We start from the raw sequence: 21,429 nt of genomic DNA, 5'->3' as shown, positions 1-21,429 counted from the left end.
AAACGTGTGCGTGCACACGCACATGCTTTCCAACATAATGCTCACTTTGACCTTTATTTAAGATATTTCATGTTTTGTCTGGTCACCTTTACTTCACTCGTAATGTGCACCCATTTATGCTTAAGTTAGGCCTCTGCCTCAAAAACTGCCATTCAACAACAGCTGATAGAACCAATTGGGTAAGGGATTATTTTGGCAAATTAAAATAAAGTAACATTTACAACAAATGCCACTGTGCAAAACACAAGAACATTAGAAGCCGTATGTTCACTATTTCCAGAACAATTACCAATTTGTCCAGATTTTTTGGGGAAAGACTGAAAATAAAAAAGACCACCCAGGTGGTTATCAGCAGCAAGTACAAAAACCAGGTTCTGTCATGGCATGGAGTTGTGCCAGTAAACTTTAGTGTTGGCAGCATTAGAAAAGTACACTGGGATCCTACAGCAACACTGTTCATTTGCAATAATAGATGCTATTCTTTAAACATACCTTTATCTGTTTTTGCAAGTAAACTCTACACATGCAGTCTTTATAAGGAAATCTTTTCCAGGGATGACCAGGCATTTTTCAAAAAGACATGCTGCACACAATACACGCATGGCTGGAGAAGGAGAGGGTACGAATACTGGACTAATAAAATTAAGTTGACCAGACAAAACAAAAAATATATTCTGGGTTTAAACTCTCTGCTATCAAATAAAGGTAAAAAAATGTAAAAGTACCTCAATTTGTTATGCATTTTGCACACTGTATAGAATCGAATAGAAAACCTACTAGATAGTTCAGCTTGAACTGAGAGCCTCCCATGCTTTAAATGGAATCAGATAAAATCGAATGGATTCAGTATTGGCAGCTCTGTGGTTTGGCTTAATGCACCGTATCTTGTTTCCTCCTTACTCCTGAATCATAACCTCACTGGAGGTTAATCTATGAATTGAACTGAATTGCATGCATTTGTTTAATTGGCTAACTTTTATTTAAAAATGCCAAATGGTTTAAAAAATCTAATCTTTTACATTTAAAGCTAGACAAATTAAGGTCCATGTTGACACAAACTGAGGTTAAAGGATAAGAGAAGACACTACATGAAGATACTAGAGTTCCTCTAGTTCTTACAGACACCACATAGTGAGTCATATATTTTCTGTTTTTAAATAACAGTCGTTATATAAAAATAATGTGTGTTAACAGGAGGCATATGAAACACTATGCAATGCTATCAAATATCACTTTGCTGCATGGCTCCTAACCAGGTTTATCTATCTGCAACAATATTATCCTTATTTAGGGAACACTATGTCATAGTTTGATAATAACATTGTGACCTTGTGGAACAGATATTAAAGTATCTGCATGTCAAGATATTTAAACACTGTCACAAATCACAGTTGTAAAATTAGCTGTTTTCTTTGGAACACAACTGGACCTTATGTTTTAAACAAGCAAACTATCTCTCTAATCCAAAATCTACAAAAGAATAAAGTGATTTAACTATTTATGTATGGGCTTAAAGGAAGACATGACCCCTAGCACCCCTCCATTTAATCTGAAATGGTGTCCAGTTCAAGACCCCATCTTAAGGTATTGATTTATGCAGCATTTCACAAACAGAGCCCCAGTGGATCGAATTAACCTAATGATAGAGACTTGCTGCCATCGACAATCTATAGTAAGTCCTATAAGCCTTTAAGAGGCTTAAAATAACTAATTATGTTGCTTTTTCAATATTTTTTAAAATATTTTTTCTTGTAACAAACCAGCAATCATAACATTGGATCAAAACAGAAGGGGGTAAATATTGAGTTTCATTGACCACCGAAGCAAAGACTGCAATATAAATAAGAGTGAATATGAATATTAGAGGATCTTGTCAGAGGCCACCATAACAATACCAACCCTTAATCTGAGTCCAATATGGCCAACAGAAGGTTTGGTAGATGGTGGTGTTATGGATTATAAAAGGCAGTGAGAGAACACTCAAGGGAAAATGTCATTTATGGATTCATAAATCAAACCTTCGGTCTGGGTGAATTAATTTAGTAATAAAGATAGTGGTTTCTCTAATTAAAATAGATGGCTATATGCTTTCCCAGGAGACACATAAAAGAGCTGGATGGTATTATTTAGGCCTGGATCTCACATCTAGATCTGACATAGAAAAGCTAAAAATTAATAAGATGACATTACATACAAACTACTGTTTATTTGTTTCATCTATATGTGCTTCTATTGTCTGCCATTTGCATGATTAAAAGCATTGTTCATTCATTCCTATAAATCTCTTTTTTTTAATTCCTCACATTGTTTTGATAACTTTCAAAGACACTAAATGACAGTTCCCTAGGAATTAATCATAGTTATAGACTATAGACTTTTCAACTGAAAAAAGGCAGTCCAGAACTTTTTTTTATACAGGTACTATTATGATAAACCTGTCACAATAATTAGATCACAATTTATCATAAAATATACAGATATGATCAATATATTTTAATGACTTTAATATTGGCCAGTGTGTTTACTTGCATATCTGTTGACATATGAAGGTATGCAACACTATTTTAATCAGTCGTGCAATGACTAAAACATCAATAATAGCAGCTCCATAGATACATATAAGTATAAATATTCCAAATTATTTTTATTAAAAGGATCAATATCCAATTGCATTATTATGATGTCTTATTATACCTATATTAGTGGTTATAAAATAACAACAATAATGCAGTAATATTGTTGATTGCAATTTTGTGACAATATATTGTCCACAACTTTTTTTATAATTTGTTATACAGGCCCAATTCTATGTAATGAACTTACTCCTGAAACATTGTTTTTGCATATCAGGTGACGTTTTTCTCAATCCAACAAATGTGATAAAAATGTAAAAAATATACTCACAATAAAAGCAAAGCAATGAGGCAAGCACAAATGCAGGCTCTTCAAAGACAGAGTGAGAGAGAGAACTAATGAGAACCAAATTCCTCCAAGCTGCTCCTGCTCATAACGAATTCATGCCAAAATCCCCTTTGGTCAAAAGGAGAGGGGTCCACATAGCATCACAGCCACTCTGCACCTTTCCCTGCTGAGGCAGCCTATTGAGGGAAAGTTTGAATTTGAAAGAGCCCACCTCGGGCTGAATGATCTGGCGGTTTTTGACCGTTGAGGAGTGGACAGAGTAGTGTGGATGCACTCCTGAGAATAGAGGAGGGCCAAGAGTTAACAAAACAATTCCACTGGATTCTGGGTCATCATTCAAACAGGGGAACAAAAATCATTGGGCCTCTTTTTCTGTGTGTCCACTCATATATATATGTCCATATATATGTGCATAAACACTGCACTTGTGTACACTCCCCTCCCTCATTCACAAATACACCCTTAAACACACACACAAACACACACATTAGGCGAGGTAACCCATGCTTTCCCGTTGCCCACAGCCACAGGCAAACAATGTCCCTCCCTGCTTCCAGCCACCCCCTCCCACTGGCAGCACTCTCTCTCTTTCTCTCCTCTTTGTTGCACTCTCCCTCAAATTCTTCCTTGCTGAGGCAACTGATGGGATGTGCATCCACTAGATCCCAGTAGTTCCAGATTAAATCCACTGTTTCCAGTTTTTTTTCTAGTGAGAGATGGAATAAGGCCTCTTTTTCAGAGATCTGTATATCCTTTCAGAGTCCGGTTGGGTTCGTATCCCTCCTGTGTGAACTCTTCTGGCTCTTCTGCTCCTCCTGTGTCAGACATTTGGACAGAGCAACACTCCCTCCTCACCACCCTCTCTCTCCTTCTTACCCTCCCTCTGCTAGCCCCTCCCCCAGATCCTCTTTTGGCTCTGAAACTCCATGCCGCTTGTGGGGAATAAAACGAAGGGCACAAAAAAAAAGCATTCTATAAAGACCCCAGGCTGCCCCCCAACATTCACATGTTAAGTGACAGCTGCCTCCAGCCCCTCTCTCTTGCTAGCTTGCTCTCGCTCTGTCTTCCTCTCTCACTCGCTTTCCCTCTCTTTCTCTCATTCTCTCCTCTTCCCTTTTGCAGCAAGTGCAGGGCCGAGGAGGGCAGCCGACAATAGGAGAGGAGGGGACCCCCACCCATTCCAGCCCTCCGCACAGCACACAACCCCCATCTCTCTATTCAAAGCCGGTACACTACCCTCCACCAGAGCTACAAAGAGGCCTAATTACTGTAAAACATCCCTGATTACTTTTTTTCAACTTACTTCCTTTGTCTGCAAAACAACAAACAAAATTAGAAATCAGAAATAAAATCAGGTTAAGATTTGATAAAGGCTGTAAAAGTTCCACCCTGCTCATGTCACAGAACAGAATTACAGCTACGCTTTCCCACAGAATCTCTTTGAGAAAGAAAAAATAAATAAAAAAAAAAGAGTAATTTAAGGCCATAACATCATTTCCTTGCTGAACAGGCTCCTTCTGCTAAATTTGAAGAGGGTTTAAATAAGCTCTTTGTGTTCTCCTAGAGTCCTCTGGGAGGAGTGACTATTATCACAAGTCTTGCAAGGTGTCAGATCTCAAATGAGCCTTTATTCTGTGGGGATGGATTGTGAGAGCTGTGTGAGTAAGTCTGAGAGAGATTGAGAGAGAGAGAGTGATAGCTGGGAGTGGACAGGTGTACTCGCAGGTGCAGTGTAACCCCGGAGGGCAGGAACACAGGTGTGACACACACAGATACTCATTTCCTTTATCCAAAAGCTCATCCCCATTGCACCTGCACTCCACCAATTACCCCTAACTCATCACAAACAGCTGATGACTTCAGTTAATTGCCCTTATAATTTCAAATAAAGCAGACCATTGTTGTACTGCGAGATCAGCTGAACATAATCTGAGCCCTTATCAGAATAACTCTGTATCCACCATGTTTTCTTTACTATAAGTAAAGCTTAATGTAAAAAGAGCTTACAATAAAACTACAGATGCATTACAACTGCATACATATTAGTAATACTAATTAATGGTTACTCTCTATGTTACAGAGTGCAGTCTTGGGTGGCACAAGAACAACTTCCCCTGGTGTGGACAGTAAAGTAAAGTAAAGTAACTATTTTTTAATATGAAAGATGAAGTTGGATAAGAGCTAGGTCTGTTACAATAATTACGTTAATGAATTATTGCACTAATATAGACACATCCCCACATGAGCCCTTTCAACAAATAACCTTATAAAATCTACTTAAATGTGTTTTATGTAGACCTACATTTTTTCATGCATAAAGACAAAAAAAATACAATAGTAATGCTATTTATTTTAGATATTTAAACATATTAAACATTAGCATTACACATATGCTGATTCCAAAGTCACAATAAATTGTACAATTTAAGCTTCACTTCTTTTTAAAATAATGTGTAATCATATTATTAAGCTACTGTATTATCATTACATGAGTGAAATAAAATTGTTATAAACTGACAATAATTTATAGTTTATTGTAAAGAATTGTTGGTTATTATAGCAGGCTTAGATAATTCTCAAATATCATCAACTGGTTTATGAATGTAAATAGACAATAGACACCATTATCCCATAAAAAATGTGAAGCAGAAAGAGAGGAGCTACTCATGTCTGGATCAATATTAGATAAAATGGCAAAAAGGAGATAATAGAAACCAATTTTGGTAGTTGACTAATCTGACAATTATTTTTATTGATTAGCCAAATGATTATTTCTGCCATCCCTTTATCACTGAGAGCACAACTCCTATTCAAATACACTTTTTACCTCACCAGCTCAAGTCCGCACACCTGTGAATGTCACCCTTTTGTTCAGTCTTGGCCTTAACAAAACAGAAGTTCCCACAGCACATTAAATAATGACTGATGAAACTCGAATATAAAACTTAGTTCACCATAATCTTTTAAATTAAGCAACTGAGCCTAAGTGAATGAGCAAGCCTTGCCCCTCCCCCATTGTGTTTTTATCCCCTGCACTTTTTGCAGTGCATTGCAGTTACAAACAATTAACTGACACAAAAATGTATAGTCGATCCTACATTTTTAAGATTAGTACATATCTTATAGTCTATTTTAGTATTTTATTAGTGTGTGCTACACACTGGAACACAACCCATGCAAATCTACCAGAAGCTGTAAACAACATGTGTTATAACACAGACAGCTTTCCTCAATAGGTGTGAGCTCTATATTCCCCAATCGCATTTCCTGCTCCTGTCCATACAATGCCAGGTGTATTCCTGAGAGATGGAGTGTGTGTGTGTGAGGAATAATTGCTTTCTTTTTGAGAACAGAAGAGATTATTTGAACAGTGGAGTCTTTGAGTCAGTAGAGCCTTTGAAGATGTCCTCAGCCTTGAGTGTCGTAGCCTTTTGGGGAAACAATCTTTGGGGCAACAGTAGGGTGGGGAAATGCAATGGGTTCCCCACAATTTAGCTGAGTACCCCCCCCCCACTTGTATCTTAGGCACAATACAGTGAGACCCAACAGAGAGACAGAGGGAAAATACAGCTGGAGAGAAGACTGGATGGGATGAAAGCGATCAGAAGAGACACCGAACACACATGTCCACTTCACTTTAGTCTGTCACTCTAATTCCGAGGGGAGCTGTGCAGGAGGGGACCCTGGCAGCACTACACTAAGCACTTAAATTATTCACCTCGACCCATCCCTCCCCCCAGCTGAGACTGAGAAGGATATAAAACAGACAAAAGGAAGCTGTGAAAAAAAAAAAGATAGGAAAAAGAGGAAAACAATGCCTGTTGTCTGAATTGTCCTGGGAAAGTAAATTCTACAGTGAGACCCTGTGAAGACAAGTTATTTAACCCTTCTAAAATGTGATGCATTTGAAATTATGATAGATTTACAGCCATGCAGGCAAGGCAGGCTCAATATTTTCAATAAGTGGGCATTTTTACAATTAATCAGCTCTGTGTGACAATAAAAAAGAAGGAAAAGTAGCAGCAGCAGCAGCAGCATCTCACACACATAGATTACCGCAACTTGCCTGATTATGTAACAAACGTTAAATGTAATCTGTTACTACCCAATCCAGAATCACAAAGTAGCCTAGTTGCTATAGTGCCTATTGATTTAATTAAACACATTTTAAGACAATATAGATTTGGTTGACAATGCTGACATATTCCTTGTTAGAATTGTTAATGCTTAACCTAAATGTTATAATACATTATGTACATATGTAAGCCAATATTCTGCCTGAGTGAAAGCAGTATTCAGAACAGCTGCTTGGTGTTTGCTAATCCACACAGTGTTAGTGGTTTGGCAGTGGTCAAGACTTGGGTCCTGCCAAAAGCTCCAGTCTGCAAGACACCTGATCCTCCATCCTCACACAGCCGTCTCTTCAGTAAGCTAATTGAATTGTTCACCCTGACAAAGTCTTCCTCTGTTCACTGAGTCAGGCCAAGGCTTCTATCCCTAATCGATGCCTCTAACGTGCTCCCTGAAGCATGCAATACACCGAGCACTGAGCAAAAATCTTATATATACTCAAAAATAAATTTTGTGGATTTGCAATTCTATTCAGAAGGTACAAAACATGATTAAAAATTAAGATGTATGGGCAATATCTATTGAGCTACCCATATAGCATAAAAAAAAATCCCACCATTTTCTGTCGGGTACAGGTCTGCCCATGTTTGTCTGGCCATTGTATCTGTGTCTTTAAGACAAGCTCTCTAAACTGCACCAGTATGTGGACAAGCATTGTGCTGTTGGATAGGGCAACAAGTTGCAGGACCTAATTAACTTGATGTTGGGCTATCAAAGTGCTTATAATAAAGACCAAAGGTGATGTGGTATCAAACAAAAATCCACCACGTACCAGGACACCAGGCCTTCTAGACATGAAACGTGTGATAAACTATTCATCATCATTACAAAGCAAAGAACATTAGAGTAATGATAATGAGAAGTCTGAATTGACATTCATACTACATATATTAATAAACTAATCTCGCTAAGCAGGTAGTGGACTGAAGCTACTGTGTGCACTTTAGCATCTTTCTTGTGCTCAGTTTCTTGTTCGCTTGTGAAATATATAGGCTTCATACTCTTTCACTGCAAAACGTAGGGGTGAATGTGAGATACCAAATGGGTTACAGATGAGGCCAAATTTGATCAAAACCCCCATGCGTCTGCGGACCTGAGAGCAGCAAAGTGGATTAATCCTACAGCCGTGCTCCCCTCCCCCAGCATTTCACTCTCCCCTGCCTTTAAATTCAATAAGAACTCAATGGGTCCTCCAAATACACCATAATTAGCACTTGAGCAGACATGCTCTTGCCATGACATTTGTGTGAGGCCTATGCAAAGTGATAAATGAATATGTAAAAAAGGATCTTTTTGGAAGGATCCAGCTGACAAACACTAATTTATCACTCTGGAGTTCACTTCCCAGAAGAGACTGTGTGTGAGGTGTAAGCAATGGGCTTCCCTGCTGCGGCGCCTGGGATACTGGAAGCTGAGTCACTGAGGGGGAAATAAAAGAATGAACTACTTCAAATACCTGATTCATCTACTCACCAGCTGCAGGGGTTTGATGGTAAGCTTGTTCTCAATGAGAATATTTCTGAATTGCTTAATCTGAATACATGTGTGCATGATTATGTATTCATTAATTTTAGCCATTTTCATACTAATGTTACTATGTTAGAATTATTCAAAAATTGCTTTAGCTTGCTCTTTGTCTGCCCCTAATGTCAGGAAGAGACATATATACTTTGAGACACCCTATAAAACACGCTTTTCTGGACAAGAGGAGACATACAGAATTTGCACAAAAAAAAAAAAGGGGAAGCAGGTGGACTGATACTGTAACATAATATTACAGGATTCAACAAATATGGTTATGCTGCTCTAATAAGTGGTGTTGAGCCCACTTCACCAGAGCTACACAGTGCAGTCCGCCCAAAGTAGCACTAATAGATATGATATTCTTCCTGGTATAAGGATCTGCAGAGCATTAACACAATTTTACTGTGATTTTAAGGTAGAAAAACTATATAAGGCTGCTTTAATACAACACCTCAAAATAAAAATGAATGAAATTGACCTGATAAAGCATTTTTGTATTGGGAGATGCAGAAAATGCTCCAATTTCTAAGACCAAATTCTGGAACGTGAAGATTTTTTTGTGCTGTTTTTGTCTGTGGAGGTCCTACTGTGTACCATATCAGATTGATCACAATTCTGTGATGAAGGCAGGAGCCAGTCACAAAATATGTCTACATGTTGTACAAAAACAGGGCCTAGTCATTACGATATAACATCATTAACTACACAATTGCTACCATTCTATAATATCTAGTATGATGAGAAACTATTCCTCTTCTGCAAGCCATTGCATTAGCTGTCTATTTTCTTTCTATACATCTCTCAGAGCAAAGGGGAGCCCTGGTGTTGTTTGCTCATTGCCATAGTGTATGGAGAAATGAGAAGAATACACTTCTCGCAGCCCTCTTTCTGGCCTGTTTGCAGGTTATGTGTGCTGTGCTTATTTGAGATCCAGACTTGGCTTTGTGGAGCGCAGGGAAAAGAGAGACCTTTAAGACACACAGCCTTTATCCAACAATTCAGCATCAGCGGGAAGTCAAAAGGGAAGAGGCCCTTGCACTGGGAATCAGGCGGGAGCAGCCATGGAAGCCATTATGGAACATGGAATAACTCTGTTAATGGTACTCACTGCCATTCATGGGGCCGTCAACTTATTTTGATTGGCTTCTGCATGAATGCCAAATAAAGAACATTTTTTGTAAGGTTTTGTGTTTCCACTGTTGGATTTGAGTTAGAAGGGACTGAGCATCAGGGGCTGGACTACAAGGGTGGCATAGCTGCCTCCCACCCTTTTGAAATAAACCTTGCCTCCCAAGTAGCTCTGACCTCACAAAAAATCATTTTTATTAATTAATTTTAAAGTAGATTACAAGCATAGATTCTCATATAGTTTTTTCAGCATTAAATTATTATGATTGGTTATTATTAGGGAAAATTTATATTTTTACAGAAAAATTAAAATGAAGCTGCAGAAATATCCATTACCTGTCCAATGCTAACTAGTGTTACCTTGCTCAAGTAGCTAACTACTCTATATAATCATGAACAGTCCGTGAGTAAATTGGCTGTTTAGTATTCTGTGTTGGTTTTTGGCCAAATTAAATTGTGTCAAGCAGAGCATAAACAAATATATGTGTTTTTTAAAACCACAATTTAATTAGTCATATTCATGTTGGCAAGTTATTATTTTAGTTGCAATACTTATTGCAGCAATGCAAGAATTGGCAGTTCATGCTCTTGGACTCCCCTACAGTAAGGAAGTGTAAGGACATGCTTTACACATACATTTCTGGACAGTCGCTGAAAGCAAAAGAAGCATGTGGACTAAGGTGGGAAAGAAATATTAAAGGATTTTACACACATACGATGAGGTTATAAAAGATCTTGTGAGCGTTTTCCTGCTCACTTTACCAAAATTACACAGGCTCAGGTAAAATACTACCTAGGTAAGTACTTGTCTTCTTGTGTTGTTTCTTGTATTAAACCAGATGGTTCAATTTATTTAAATAAATAAGCAAGCAAAAAAGCAGTTTAAGAGACACTGGTTGAAAAACAGGTTTTGGAAAAGAAAGACAGTAAGAAGAAGCGGAAGGATAGTGTACTGTGGACCCTTTAAGATTTTGGGTAAAAAAAAAGAGGGGAATAAAGGACAGAGGGGTCTGTGTAACATTTACTAAGGTGACTGAACAATGACCTGAGAGATACAGTAGGTGCGTGTATGTGTATATAAAGGATGTATAGGGGTCTCTAAGTAATGAGTTCCTCCTTTCTGTTAACAGAAGAACAGACTTAGCGTATTACCATGACAAAGGAGGATGAAACAAACGGTATGCAGAGGGACACAGGCAGGCACGAAGCAAACAACAGGTTTCCAAGTCACTGTAAAGAAACAATGTGAAGTCAACGCTGTTATGTCACTAAACAGACAAATTAATTGGGCGAAGCCTATAGCAGGCCTATATCATGACAATCACAAATTTAGAAACAGAATAGATGAATAGATATGTCCCATTTACTAGGCTATGCGTCCCATTTCTGGTCATTCAGTCTATAAGAATTGTAAAATTTGCAAATGATTCAAAGAATGTGCTTTCCTCTGTCCATACATAAAAATAACAATGCAAATTTTAGAAAAAAAAAGAACAAAAATTAAGTTTTAAATTAATCGGTATGGTAATAACATAAAAAGCAATGCATTTACATACATCTGCCTTTTTAGTTTAGCCCCAAGCATTTTTGTTTCTGCCCAGGCTGCTTTTTAAATTAAGCAAAATACAGAAAATCAGAACAGAGATCACTTTCATTGCAAATGCATTGAAAAATTGTTGAACTCTAACGTCAAAATGTATTTATTGGTGTAATTATTTGTATATTCAATGTTATGATCTTATATTTATCATTTGTATTAACCTTGTTTGTATTCTATTTGTATAGCCGTACTGTGGTATTGCAGTATAGAGAGGGACATTTAAATAATAATTTATACTGATATTAAATGTTATTATTTGTGTGAAGCACCTTTCACTTAAAAGCTGTGTAGAAGAGCTCTGCCCAACTATTCATAACCTTTAAATGAACATTGATTTTAACATTTAACATTATTAGGCAATGTTAAATAAAGGTTGTTTTTCATCATCATAAACCTTAAATGATGTAATGCAACAAAAAATAAACATTTACTCACTGTTGCTTGCTATCAGGGCTACATATATCAATCATAAAATCTGAGTGGAAAACAGTGGCAATGAAAATAATAAGAATAAAATACTGATAATTAAAAAGGTATGTTTGTTCTTATAATTAAATCTGGATGATTGAAGCAACAGTTATGTCTTTGATTATAAAATGAATAGTGTGTGAATAATATTTGTTGAAGTAACACGATTAAGCAACATTTGAGAGAATATTAAAAAAATCTTTTAAACAAACATGTTTACATTCTAAATTACTAAATTAATTATGAAAATAATGTTGAAGAAAAGGTGCATTCATATTTATTTACTCTTATGACCTGAACTTTACAAAAACATCTGAATTTAGTAATTACTGCAATATAGTTTATTACTAATGTTTCGGTAGAGTGACACATTTTTGTAGAGTAAAATATTCAATGTAAACTGTACTTTTACTAGACATGTGTATCTCAGATATAAGAAAATGTACATAAAAATAAATAAAACGTCTAAATGTTTTCACTTTTGAGACCAGTAGAGACAACAGTCAGAATACTGCTGCTATCTAAAAAGTGATTTTGTGCAAAGATTTATTTTATACTACTTTATTAAAATACAATTTCAAAGATATTCTAAAGATGCACTGTTTCTATTGGCTCATTCACCATCCTAACAGCAACTGCTATTTTTTTTATTGGGCAAAATAAAAATATTTATTCATATTTTAGTATTTTTTCTCTCTGATTTAGGCTTGGAGATGAACCAGTATGAACAGTGATTTTAATGTCTAGAACAGACTGCCTGTGTCAGACTGACTGAAACGATGATGCAGCTGAAACATAAACAGGAGCAGGTCTACAGATAAGACAGATGACAGGGTGGTGTGGCTGGCTCTGTTGTGGGTGGATCAGAGGACTCCTCACACAAGATCCTGTTTTTCTCTCATTCCTCATCCTCCCATCTGAGTCTAATGTGCTTTCTGTGTGCCCTCTCATGTGTGAAGAGGGCCTCCACTGCTACGCTGCACCCCACTCACCCCAACCTCTCTCTCTCTCTCTCTCTCTCTCCTGTTGTGCCAGCCCTCCCAAGTTGTAATATCAGAGGAGTCTACTGCTGTTGAAGAAATCTGTCTCTCTTTGGTCTCACACACTAATATTTATGAATGATATTTATTTCATATATAACAATCTAAGTAGCCCTAACCTTAAATTTAATAATCGACAAGGAACCATTTTTTTAGATGAGGATGTAACAGAGCAGTAAAAATGATGGAGGCAGCATAACCAGTACAATAGTTCATGCTTAAGACGGAAACTGCCAAATAAACACTTACAGATAGCAAAATATATATACAAATTATTACTGACCAATAAACACTGTATTAATATCCAATAACAAATAAACACAGAAGAAAAAACACAACAGGACTTTTTGTTTTTGTCTTTTTGTAGTAAATACATAATCACTATTGCCTCCAGCCTCACCATGTTTGTTGATCTGAACTGCCCTCTAGTGTACATATCACTTAACATTCATTACAGTGTAAAGAATGCAGAAAAGTATATGGGCAGTGATCACATTTAAAACAGATAAGTTCATTAGTAAGAGATTTTTTGTACAAAAACAGACCATATTTGGCCTAGGAATGCAAACACACACACACATTATAGGTACTATTCATAAACAAAAAATAATAATAAATAAATAAAAAAAAGCTTTATACTCTTGTCTTGGGACAATAAAACACTGTATTAATATCGGACCTCCCTCTTCCTGGTTTTAAAAGATGCTTTTTCCCTAGTGTGATGTTAGTTAACATATTTACATGCATGTAGTGTAAACTTCTCTACTCTACTACACTTACTGCAGTGTCCACAGGTGGAAGCATCATCTCCATGCTCTTTAGCCAGTGGCGCAGTGCGCGGATCTGCCCTCTGAACTCACTCTGCCACTGGTTCCACTCTTCTGGCTCCATCCTAGGAACGAGCATCAGAAAGCATTGATTACAGCTTCTGTTATTCAGTATCACTCTGATTTCTATCATTGCACAAAAGGAGGGTCATGGTCAGTGTACAAGGAGAAAACCTGGCTACTTGCGAATGACTGGTTTCAATACACTTATAACTAAGTTGTGCAGTTAGTTACAGTGCTACTCCCTTAAAGCACGGCCATAAAGAGAAAACTCAAAGTCGCCAAATCAAGGTTATTTCTCCGAGGGTATGGCAAAAACTAGGCAAAAAAAAATACGTAAACTGAGAAAAAATAACAAAGGGGTTAGCTAAATTTTCTTAGTAAGATTTTTTTTTATTTATGCAATCACAAAGTCTTAAGATAAGTGAAGTAAGATATAAATCAAGCTAAAATCTCTAATTATTTTTGGCAAAATAACTTGACCAGTGACTTTTTGTGCTTCTTTTATGCTCAAATTACTTAAAATAAGGTGTAAACTCTAAGTGTGATTACGATAATTATCCATAAAATAAACAAAATAATCTTACGCTTAATATGCATAGAAAAACAAAACATTATCAGGGAAAAAAATGATTTTTGCCTTAAAATTAAATTATTTCACTTGCTAAGATTTTGTTTTTTTGCAGTGTATGATGTTGCAAAAAAGCATTTAGTTAAATTATAGGACACAATTATACGTATTTATTTGCATGCTTCCCTTACCTATATATTTTTCCTTTCATTGGGACTGCTTCCTGCAATATAAAGAGAAAAAAAAACAGTGCATATCAATGTATGTAATATCTGTTAGGTCTGTTAGTGAAGAGTTGGTTCTTGTAGATGATTTGGGAGAAATTTCAGAAATAGCAAGGCTTTTAGGGTACACTCAGGGGGGCAACGCATAAACAGACAACAGGGTGTCTTGGCACCCAATACACAATTAAAAATAAAAAATGAGGTCCCTTATTACCTCAGAATGGTATATGTTTTTACTTCCAATCCATTCATAATCAAATTTGCTCTATATAGATTTATTTTAATGTAAGGAGTAGAAGTAAAAAGTCTAGGTTAGGTTAGTTTATTTGTACCCAAAGGTAAATTTGGTTTACAGTATGTGAAGCAGCATCTCATTACAAAAAGAACATTTACCAAACCAACCACAAACATACAGTAAGCAAAACAAACACAGACTTACAGATAGCAAAATATATATACAAATTATTACTCTAGTAAAGTGTAGAAAATAAGGTAATGTATTTCATTACTTGACACCTCTGACAGTGACTGATATTTTACTCCCCTAAAGAATTTTACTCCCCTAAAATATAACCATGACAACAACACCTGCAGTAATAATGAGTTTGCTAACTCAGAACCATCTAACCCAAGGGCGTAGGAGCGGGCTTGATATTGGGGGGGGGACACATTTGCCAATATGAACCCAAGCCCACCCAATAGTTTCCTAGAACAACATTTGTGGAAATTACTTTTAATTAAAAGTAAACTATTATTATAAGGTGATTTTACAACCTAAACATGTTACTCCACATTACAGCTACTGTTGTTAGAAAAATTATGCAAGCAATGTCTGAATTATGTACATATGACAAAAATTTTCAGTTATCACCTAATATTTAAAATAATATAACAGATTATTATTATTGTTATTATTGTTATTATTATTATTATTATTATTATTATTATTATGTATTGGCATGTCAATTCTGTTGTATATTTACATTTTCTCCTGCACTTTTATTTTTTTCTACTGAGAGCTCTTCTTAAGATGGTGTCCTTTACGTTTCATAGAGACTTTTATAAACGTCAGGATATGTGGTCTTACTGTGAAATACAAATGAACAGAAGTCACGTTACAGCAGTATTTCTCAACCCAGTTCTTATATATTCTACTGCATATTAAAACTGTTCTGCATATTCTAGAGCTTCCTCTGGTGGATATACATGATTAATTTAGGCTCCATAGGGGGCTAAAGGATTTTAACAGGTAAACTCAGTAAATGACTGTTTATTAGCTGGTCAGGTGGAAAACACTAGTTTAGGGCAGTGATCGGGGTTAAGTAACTGCTTTAAACTACCAACTTAAAGTACTGTACGAAATTCTGTCGATCATCTACATCCAGCTTCTAGATAACTAGTTAGTTAAATCAATTTTCGTTCATTATAGCTCACAGTAAGTCCTGTAATCCTAAATGAATAAACAGTTTGAAAATTAAAGTGATTAGCTGATCAGGTACAGGGAAACATTACATATATATTTTATTTTTTTCCTTTAACCCTGACTCCCAATCTAGCTAATTCCAAAGATAAGCTTACACACTAACACAGCTGCAGTTTATTAATCACAGTGGGTTTAAACTGTGTGCTGATTCAGAGACGTGTATTTTTAACCAGCTAGCAGAAACATATCATCACAGTTGAAGTGGTTAGCCTATCGTTACCTTTCTTTTAGAAAAATCTCCGTATATTCATCTCTGTTTTAAAATCAGCTGAAGCGGCTGCGTCCCGATCCCGCTGCTAAATCTCACAGCGAGGGGGCGGGGCTTCCCCAACAGCAAACTGCCTCTGCTCCGCGCGCCGCAAAACCAGCAAGCTGATTGGCTGTTTCTACTGAGAGGCGTGACTTAATACCTGAACCGGCTCCGTGATTGGTCCGGTCTGTCTCCTCATTAATAGTACAGCTGACCTGAGCGAACTGATATCATTTTTGGGGGGGACAAATCCACCTGTTTCTAATATTGGGTGGGACATGTCCCACCCATCCCCCCCGGTTCCTACGCCTATGATCTAACCAATTATATTTTAAAAAGTGAGTACTGTATTTTCATAAAAAGCAGGTACTATCCCAAACTTACTCATTTACTCACTCAGACGTGACTGTGTTGTGTGAAGAGTGATCTTTTCTCCTACTTTAGCTTAGCTACGTTTAGTTAATTACCCGTCTCTGAACTTCCTTGAACTGAAATATTTGTTGGCGTCCCTGCTTGATAAACAACTGTAGGCTGTATAACTTGTTTTTAGGAGTTAATGTGAGGTGTTGAGTCCCTTAAATAATTAAAAGGAAATAGAGTTAAGTAATATTCAAGGGTTTATTTGGGTTTTATGATTTTTTTGCAACACTTCTTTAAGGGATTTTTTAAGGGCAATCCTCAGGGGTTAAAAAAAAAGTAAACTCATGAGCTGACTTTAGGGGACCTACCTTACAGCCTCCATCCTGAAGGATAGGTGAAAGCGCCGAGATGGGCAGGGTTAGAGGAGGAAGGCCAGCAAAGCCGTCAGTAGAAGGAGCAGAAAAGGGCAGACCGTCCAAGACTTTCATTTCTTCTGAATGCTCAGTAACCAGCTTCAGTGGAAAACATACAGAAACAGTGTGTGAGACCCTCTGGAGCTACAGTTAACTGCACGTAGCTTTATCAACACTACACCAGCAAACAGTCATGGAGGAGGATTTAACTAAGCCGCTCAGGTTCAAGAGCCACTACAAATATAAATTAGCACATATTTATCTGCTTAAGGGAGTTTTTACACTCAGTGTTAGCTTGCTCTGGTCAGAAAACCCCTTTTTCTCGGTTTGGTTTGATTTGAACTGTTTTCACGCAGCAGAACATCAAACACAGTAAAATGAATCCCGGTAAACCGCGAGGGGGCGTTCTCTCTCCGCCTATTGGTCAGATCTGTCTGTGGCGGGAACAAGTTAGGGTGCGTCTCAAACCTGACACCTGCTGCCTACTGAGGGAGGTTTCTGAGACAGGAAGACACGTGTTTGAGTTTATTAATTAACCTGTTTATGTTGTAAGGCGAGAATAGTACAACTCATAACAACACAGATAAACACTCTGACATATCTAACAGTAAACTGTCCACGTTATAACATATTACTTTCCTTTAGATTCAGATACAGACGGCCCCATAAATACACTGCCTTTTTTCAGCCAAAAAGCCAAAGAAACCTACCTGTATATTGCCATGTTTCTGCAGGTTTTATGCAGTAAAGGCTCTATAACGTCTGCTACTGTGAGCTGAGTGGTCGGTAGCGTGATTCTGATTTTAAAGTTACAGCAACAGCATGTTTAAATAGTTTATATGCTTTAAAATATATGTCTTCGGTACAGAAACATTTAATGTTGTTCTGTGTTGAGGGAATTAGTTTTTCTTTTAGAAAAAAATATTTTTTTTTTTGCAATTTCTCCATATGAACCTATTTATTTTGGACTCATTAAATTTTCATATAATAAAGCGCAAAGCATTCCCCCCATTCGCACACATAAGCTAGTTCAAAAGCTATTGAAGAAAGAAATGCAGACATGTTAATATGAAACCAACTTTACTGGTTTCATATTATATCTGTATATCATATAATATCTGTATTCTTCTCTGTAGATTCTCTGGTCAAATTACATTCTAGCCACGGACGAACCACAGACCACACAGAGGATTAAAAAAGTGAACCAGTGTCTGATTTAACCAAAATAAAAAAATGCTGAATGATCATTAGCTCGTGTCTAAAACTAATGTAGCTAGGACACACTCTGATTTATATAGATTTTTTTTCAAAGTACATGGTCTTAAAAAAACAAAGCCCTCTAGATTATGTGTATTATACTAATAGAAAGCTTTGTATCATATATTGAGTTTTATTATTTTATTAGGACAAAAAGTTAAAATTTTGCATGGACAAAATCTTTTCGTTTACAAAAATAATGTTAAAATCGAAATATATATATATTTGGTTTTATCTTTCAAGCCTCTTCCTCCATCTTCCCTAATTTCGAATGTGGAGGCTAAAGTATGAGAAGAAGCCATCTCTTGCCCTCTCTTGTGGTTTGGAATGTAATGGGCAGCAAGAATGCCTTGATGCTTCAGGCAGTTAATGTTGCAGTCCACTCTGCAGAGATCTTGGACACCCCCATACTGGATGTAAACCCAAACCAGGATGTTTCCTCCACCAAACTTGTTTTCTGAGTGAATCGTCACGCTGGTTCCAACAGGTCTTCTGCAGTATCTGTGGTGATGAGGATGCTGTTCAATGGATGATCCTTTAGAAAACCTTCTGCCACTTTTCCACTGTCCATTCTTTCTGCAAGCTGTGGTCATTGGCAAATGTGACAAGACTGTTTTTTTTTTATTTCTGTTTCATGCTGGTTTCTGAGCACTAATCCGGCCATGGGGGCCACTGCCTGAAATAATTAATTATAAAAAAATAATTAAACTGTTGTAGATATAGTGTTTTCTGTTGACAAGTTTATGTAGCTCCGCTGCAGTGAAAAAAGGCCTGGACTGTCGAACAGTTGTCTTAAGGGGTCTGCCTGACCTGGGCTTGTCTTGAACGTTACCAGGATAAGAAAATGTTTTTCTTATCCTCTCCACTTCACGTTTGGATACATTAAAGATGTCTGCCACCTCAGCAGCAGACTTGATCTTCGAGGTCTTGATGATCAGCACTTTAGTTTGAGGTTGAGGTTTGGCATTCAGGCTGCACATCACATTAAAGTCTGGTGTGCTGGGGATCTTTTTATACACACCTGGGAATGTGTTGATTACATTATTTGTCCCAGGTTAAGCTCTAATCTGGTTGGATAATTAAAAACGTGACAACACTTTTGTCCATGCAAAAACAGATGTTATGGGCATTACGGCATTACCAAGCTGTGGACATCAGGACACTTTTTAACAGCTTCATTTTGCACCCAGTTATTCACGTGAAAGCCCTTGACAATTGATTGATTACAAATAAAGTACAAGTTTAAATTACTATGCCCTTGTGTGACAAGACTTCTGTAAATATGTAGGCCTGATTTAGAAGTTAAAAATGTCTTAGTGAATGTAGAGAGAAAGGTAGAGTTTATTTTAACATACAAATCATTGCTAACACTCAGGAAGTGTGCATACATGTAAATATACATAAAGTCTGGGCACCTCTGGCCAATTTCTGTTACTGCGATTAGAGGGTGAACCGATCCCCAAAATACATATATTTATACAGGGAAAAAATTGTAAGCAAAATTGCTATATTATTTATAATATTTATTTGTAAATATTTAAATGAAGGCTATGCCATGTAAACTATTATTGTTCTGAGTGGTCTGGCTCCTAAGTCCCAACAAGCAATGTTATCCCAACAGTCAAAGTTGGGGGTCAAAGGGCTGACTCTGGTTGCAAATTTAACAATAGCAGACAATTTTGGTTTCATTTCTATATAATGGAAGGTAATTGTGTTTTCTACAGTCACTTGTTTATCTCATCATTCCTTCACTAAATCTGTGAAGTAAATCGAGTAAGCTACTGGTGGAATTAAACACAAGGTTTTGGCACCTTCAAAAAAGTTTGACTAGGAATAGTGTGGTTATCATGCAGTATGTGGATTGGGTTATCTATATGTAATTAAATTTAATCAGGTGTGTTGCTGGTGAAATTTAATATAACCATGACTGCGGCCTCCAGTGAGCCAAAAATCCTTTTGGTAAATGTAAAAAAAATGAACACTTTTTGTACATTATACTGTGCATATGTATAAAGATATAATATATAACAGACAACTAATTGTTCATAATATATTTATTTACATTAAAATAGTGTGTTATTCTCAAAAGCAGTGTCAGTTTCTTCACACCAGTATAGAATATCTCTTCAGTACTATCATTCATCAACCAATCAGTTTGCATTTCATACATCTGTTATAACTGGTACTACTTTACATCATCATAGAATAAAGTTTCAAAGCTCTTCATCTCATAGGATTAAAGTATCTGATATGAAGTTAGAAAACATGCAAAACAAATATATTACAAAATGTGATACCGCAAATAATAAAAATGGAAACAAAAATATGAAAACATACACAACTTAAGTACTCTCAAAGCACAACAGAACATATCAGTGGATTTGGAAAAGCAAAAATCAAACACTGGTTAAAGAAGCAACATTAGAACAAATATGTTTCTTGGTAAAGGAGGTTCAATTAATGAAAAAAAAGAGAAAATGAAATGAGCATGTAATAATAAACACATTACACTTATAATCTGATAATAGTGTTATCCATGTTAATTAGTATTGCTGATGTAATTTTTTTATGAAACAGTAGTGCTTACTTGGCATATTAGGAGGGGAACAAGGGGAATGCATATAAAATGTGTACAGTAATTGGTGATGTGTTTAAATGAGCATGAGTTGAACATGTAGGTCAGAATGTCTGGCAGAGAATTTATATTTAATGTCCAATCTGGGTATAACCAAGTATATTTTAATCCAAAAAAGATGGAGGGAAAACTGTGGATGGTTAAATCAAAAAATGCTCAGTCCATAAAAGTCAGTTCCTGGCATGATTTCCAAGGCAAAGTTCGTGGCAGCCCTAGCCTCTACTTTCTCTGTGCAAATGAGCAAGGAGCAAAGCAGGAAAGGAGTGATAGGCTCACTGCAGATCTAAAAACAAAAAGAAACAAAAACAATACTGACTACATGGCAACAAAAATTACAACAAAAAACAAACTTAAATATACACATGTATATGTATGAAGTTTAAAATAAAATATGTAGTATGAATATCATTAAACTGAGTATGAATTATTTTTTTACCTGAATATCTGGAGGGGAAGTCTGCTGGCAGGTATCTCGCTTACTGCCTGGTATGTGAACGCTGTCCTCCATTATTCCACATCTGGATATAGATATCTAATGTTTAGAAACAGAAAAACAGGAAATCATGAATGATTAATGATTTGGTAGCTTATGTCTT

General features: G+C 36.5%; 2 protein-coding genes across 10 annotated transcripts in view; both read right to left on the bottom strand.

Moving 5' to 3' along the window:
* macf1b (microtubule actin crosslinking factor 1b) overlaps positions 1 to 21,429 on the bottom strand; it is a 108,839-nt gene that overhangs the window by 26,829 nt on the left and 60,581 nt on the right. Inside the window, exons 1-3 of one of the 3 annotated variants that reach the window (XM_049480553.1) lie at positions 16,897 to 17,330; positions 14,403 to 14,434; positions 13,594 to 13,705 (exon numbers count right to left, since the gene is read on the bottom strand). In XM_049480553.1, coding sequence (XP_049336510.1) covers positions 13,594 to 13,705; positions 14,403 to 14,434; positions 16,897 to 17,016 — 264 coding nt within the window. In that variant the 5' untranslated portion in view covers positions 17,017 to 17,330. Of the gene's footprint in view, positions 1 to 2,904; positions 3,788 to 13,593; positions 13,706 to 14,402; positions 14,435 to 16,896; positions 17,331 to 21,429 lie in introns of those variants that run through there. The other 2 variants (XM_049480552.1, XM_007257271.4) reach the window with 2 other exon arrangements.
* The window catches only part of plecb (plectin b), a 208,070-nt gene continuing 206,878 nt past the window's right edge, over positions 20,238 to 21,429 (bottom strand). For all 7 annotated transcript variants that reach the window (XM_022673780.2, XM_015607864.3, XM_007257276.4 and 4 more), the window contains 2 exons: positions 21,270 to 21,365; positions 20,238 to 21,116 (listed from right to left, as the gene is read on the bottom strand). The gene's annotated coding sequence lies outside the window, so the exon portion shown is untranslated. The remainder of the gene's footprint in view (positions 21,117 to 21,269; positions 21,366 to 21,429) is intronic.

Source organism: Astyanax mexicanus, chromosome 6 (assembly GCF_023375975.1).
Source record: "Astyanax mexicanus isolate ESR-SI-001 chromosome 6, AstMex3_surface, whole genome shotgun sequence".
Classification (NCBI taxonomy): domain Eukaryota; kingdom Metazoa; phylum Chordata; class Actinopteri; order Characiformes; family Acestrorhamphidae; genus Astyanax; species Astyanax mexicanus.
Note: the sequence above shows the minus strand (reverse complement) of the source record. Positions and strands in the feature narration are given on the sequence as shown.